The 4768-nt window shown below is 52.4% G+C and overlaps 1 protein-coding gene across 1 annotated transcript in view; it reads right to left on the bottom strand.

Moving 5' to 3' along the window:
• EVC (EvC ciliary complex subunit 1) overlaps positions 1–4768 on the bottom strand; it is a 105846-nt gene that overhangs the window by 68278 nt on the left and 32800 nt on the right. Inside the window, exon 10 of the mRNA XM_006163199.1 lies at positions 6–122. Within this exon, the coding sequence (XP_006163261.1) occupies positions 6–122 (117 nt within the window). The remainder of the gene's footprint in view (positions 1–5; positions 123–4768) is intronic.

The following is a 4768-nucleotide window of genomic DNA, read 5'->3' as shown; positions in this document are numbered from 1 at the left end:
ACCACCTCCGGGCCGCGGGATATGGCAGCCAGTCGGCATTTGGTCTCTTCCTGGATCTGCAGCTTCAGGAACTCGACTGCCTTTGCCATGTGCGCCCATCCCATTATTCTCTCCAGGGTGTCCTGGGGGAGAAACACACGGGCCCGTTGGCTGGGCCATCCTGGTCAGCACTCGGCCGTGAGCTCTGCAGGAGGCAGCAGGCTCCAACCACTGTCACCCCGCCCTGCCCCAGTCTCCAGCAGAGCACAGATGATGAACTCTCCGAGGCTTGCCTGTCTCTCCTCAGGTGGGGTAAACTGGCTTGCAGGGATGTGGGGAGACCCACCCTGACCTTAGTACCAGGGCCAGCAGACGGCACAGTGGCTGAGGTGCTGGACTCCACATGGCCGACTGTGGTGTGAGTCCCAGTAGCTTAAAAATCAGCTGCGCACACATGCCCAACATCCCGAGAGGAGAATAGAGGAGACAGGACTGTGGCGTGGCCAACTCCCTGGGGGGATTGCTCACTTTCCCTTGCATCGTCTTTCCCTGTCTCTCTCCAGCGAGCACATGTGCCCTATGGCAAAAACCTACAAATAGAAAAAATTTTAAAAATCTACAAAGACTTTAGTGCCTAGTGAGGGTTGCCAAGGGTTCTCTGATGGGTAGGAATTCAATATATGTATATGATAAAGAGGAGGATCTTCCTTCTTTCCTTCCTTCCTTCCTTCCTTCCTTTCTTTTTAATTGTAAGAGAGTACATCTGCTCGCCAGAGAGAGACAGAAAAGGGAAAAAGCATTCTCTCAATGGGGTGTGGTCACACTGAATCACTTCACCATTTCTCCAGCCTTTCGGGATTTGGGATATGCACTCCAGCATGTTTCTGAAGCCACCGGGGCTGGATTCAGACGGTGGTCAGCCACGTGGGACCAGGCTCCTTTAATACCAGGCTACAGGCACCTCCCTGCCCTACCACATCCTCATTCCACAGGGTAGGACTCTTGGAAAAGATGGCAGGAAATGTTGGCCAGAGACTGTCACAGACCCTGCACATCTCAGAGAGCTGGCGCTGGAGACGTGCTTGGTGGGTGAAAGCAAGGAGGGGCAGGGGCCTTGGCACCCCACTGCTTCCAGCACGCCTGGTCAGTGCTGCCTCTCCCCGCTCAGGTTCTCCACTTCTGTCCCTCTGGCCACAGCCACACCCAGCTCAGGCCCATGTCACCTCTGTCTGGGTCACCACCATGGTCCATATGGTCCATCCCTCCTCTTCTAGCCTCCCATCCCTTCCCCTTGCTCTGCCACCACACTGCAGATGATGAGGGAGGGGTGTTCAGAGAGGAAGTGGCTCTGTCATCCTGGGCCCCAAATCCTCCAGGCACTACCCTGAGATCAAGTCCCAGCTCCTGGGAACAATGCAAAGCCCCGGGAACCTGGTCCTATACTTCACTGCTCCTGGCTGCCTGGCACACGGGGCCGGCTGAGCCAGGCCTTTGCATGCATGGAGCCCTCCTCCCGGAACACTCGCACTGCTACTCTCACTGCACAGCCTGGCCTAGCCCATGTGTCCTTGTGGGCTCTGTGGCCCTCCCCGAGTCTTTTCTACCACCACTGGCCCTTACTCTGTGCTCTACTGAACCCACCCTGCTGTCTGTAAGGAGCCAATTGTGAGTGGCATTCCTTTGAAGATACGGTCATGCCTGAGTCACCAGTGTCCCTGCTGCTCAGACTAGACCTATTAGCGGAGCTGTGCTGGTTGTCCTAATATGTGCCCTGGGCAAGGAGAGCGATGTCTCAGCTATGGACAAGAACACTGAGGTTATGCTGAGGGGAGACTCACAGCTGGCTTTGAACCTTCCTCTCCAACTCTACGGACCTGACAGCATCAGCAGCCTGTGACCCCTAGAGGGTGCAAGAGGCTCACCGTAGGTGCGGGGTGTGGTGAGGGCCGAGCAGCAGCCACTTTTCTGTGGCCCAGCAAAAAACGTTAGACTCCTGTCCAGGGGCTCAGTAGGGACGTCCATGTATGCACACCTAGGGGCTTGCCTGGGTGCGGGGGTGGGTGGGGGCCGGGCAGCAGCCACTTTTCTGTGGCCCAGCAAAAACGTTAGACTCCTGTCCAGGGGCTCAGTAGGGACGTCCATGTATGCACACCTAGGGGCTTGCCTTCAAGGGAGACAGGGTGGAGAGGGGTGCACAGTTGAGATTGAGGGTGATCACAGTGTGAGGATCCTGTGGGGGGCACCTTTCTCTCACTCATGGAAGAAATCAAGACATAAACTTGGTACAAAGGTGCTGTTAAGGTCCCCATCTTACAGAGCAGCAGTGGACACTGGCAGGGGAGAGTTTGAGGCCACCAGCTGCTCGAGAACAGCAGAGTCCTCGAGGTGCCTCGGCTCAGATGGCTCCATCCCTCAGAGTGGCACATTCCTGGGCTGCTTCCTCGCCTGATCCCTAATGTACAGTGTCAGGGTGAGGATTAGTCAGTCGAAATGTGTAAAGCATTTAGAATGAGGGCCAGCGCAGTTGGTGCTCCAGGAACATCAGCTGTTTTTACAGTTTTAAAGGCTCTACCAGTTCAAAATTCAGGGATGCTCTGTGACACAGTCCAGGTTCAGCTGCCCAGGCCAGAGCTGCTCAGATGCGCCCCCTCAAATTTAAACTCTTCTGGAATTTATCCACGATGTGTTCTGAGTTACGAAGCTGCATTCCTCTTTGGTGCATACGATAGGGGCAGAGCTAACCCCTCCCTCTTTGTGCAAGCCCGAATGTCGCCCTTCCCATGCCTCGTCACGGTGGTTCATTAATGTCTGCTTCACTTGCTGGCAGGTGGCCTACAGGAGTCTAATGGTGGGCACATACTAAGGATTTCCTGTGTGTGGATTCTGTGCTAAAAGCTTCACATGTAATCCACTCGACACTCAACCTGTGAGATCACTGGGGTATTGGCCAGATGGTGGCACAGTGGTAGCACGAGTGGGCCTTCCTGAGTCCTGGTTTCCCCCAAGCACACTGGGTGTGCGTGCACGCCTGTGACCCAGGTCGGCTGACACTGAGGATGATGCAGTGTGGGAACTCTATTGGGGCATCTGTCTTTCTCTCACGGAAGAAATCAATAAATAAACATAAAAAAAAAAAGGCAAAAAAAAAAAATGCTATTTGGTCTCCATATCACAGTTGATGAAACTGGGTGCCAGAGAGGTTAAGTAACCTGCCAAGATCACATAGTTCAGGTTTCTTCCAGGAGTTGGGACCCTTAACCTCTGCAGTACTATTTTCATTAGCAGAAGGCAGCACACAGTAGGTGCTCATTAAAAGTTGGCTAAAGGACAGGCATGCTATCAAACTAAATAATCCACCCTTTCTTCTCATTTGGAAATCACTGGCTGAATACTTTGGCCACGGTCAGCTAAAGATTTTTACTTTATTTTTTGCATCAACATCCTGCTGACAGAAAAAAAGGTAAAGAAAAAAAGAAAGAAAAAGGAAGAAGGATGATGGCTGTCTGCTTTGAAGAGCATTTACACAAATGGGCAGCCTTGTCAAAATAAAATTCAATTTAAAGGGGCTTGGGCAGCAAACCAGAAAACTCAGGGTCCAGGCCTGGCAATACCTTCAGACAGGGTGGGGCCCTAGGTAACTCATGAAGTTAGGTCTATTTTTGGCTGTGTTGAGAAAAAAAAAATCACATATGTCTATAATGAGTAGAAGCTTTTAAAGTTCTCCAACCGTGTGCATGTGGGGATCTTGCTAAAATGCAGACTCTTTGACCGGAATGAGTGGGCAATGCGGTGCTGGTGGTCCGCAAGCCACACTGGGAGAGGCAGAATGATGAGGAGTGGCAGGAGCCACTTGGACTTGGCTTTTCTACAGGTCTGACTGGCTGTTTCTGTGAGGGCGGGGCAGCTGCTGGAGCTCTGAGCTGGGGTGTCAGCTGGGCTGGTGCACAGGTCTGAAATGTAACCGGTGCATGCACCAAGCTCAGAAGGTGGGGAGATGGGTGCAGAATGCCACCAAAGGGCATGCTCCCTAGGCTTCCAGCCCAAAGCCTGCACAGGGAAGCTGTCAGTGACTAGAGTGTTACGAGACTGCGCTGACCAGGCCCTGTCTGTAGCTGCTAAGACCACTCGTCTATTCATAGAATAAGAGAAGCTCAGAGAGGTTAAGTCACATGGCTGATCTCAGGTCCTCTGTACCAGTGGTTTGCATCTATGGCCATGCATCAGAATACTTTGGGGAGTTAAAAACCGTGGTATAAGGTCTCCTCTCCAGACCAATCAGATCAGACTCCGGGATGAGCTTGGGCACAGCCAGGGCAGTCAAAGGAGCAAACTGATCTATACCAGGGGGCACCCTCTGCTTGCCCTCATCATCATCTGAAAGCTCCAGTGTCCAGGTCCTGCCTAGCCCAGTTTGAGCCAGACTGGGCCAATTTGGGCTGGCTGGTGACTTGTTTGGGCATCAAGCATCAGTACTACTACTTCTTCTTCTTTTTTTTTTTTTTGGTTAATTTTTTTCCCAATTTTCTATAGGGTGTGTGAACTCACCAGACAGAAAGTGAGAGAGGGAGAAGGTGAGAAAGCACCCCTCAGGGGAGACGGCCATGCCATAATCTCTTCTCCTCCATTTTCCCCAGATTTGGGGCATGCACATACACATGCCCAGTGTGTTTTTCTTTTTTTCTTTTTTTGGAGAGGTTTTTGCTATAGGGCGCGTGCGCTCACCAGACAGACAGAGAGAGACAGAGAGACAGAAAGTGAGAAATCACCCCCCAGGGGGGATGACCAGGCC

Source organism: Tupaia chinensis, unplaced genomic scaffold (genome assembly GCF_000334495.1).
Source record: "Tupaia chinensis unplaced genomic scaffold, TupChi_1.0 Scaffold141490_1, whole genome shotgun sequence".
Lineage (NCBI taxonomy): Eukaryota > Metazoa > Chordata > Mammalia > Scandentia > Tupaiidae > Tupaia > Tupaia belangeri.
Note: the sequence above shows the minus strand (reverse complement) of the source record. Positions and strands in the feature narration are given on the sequence as shown.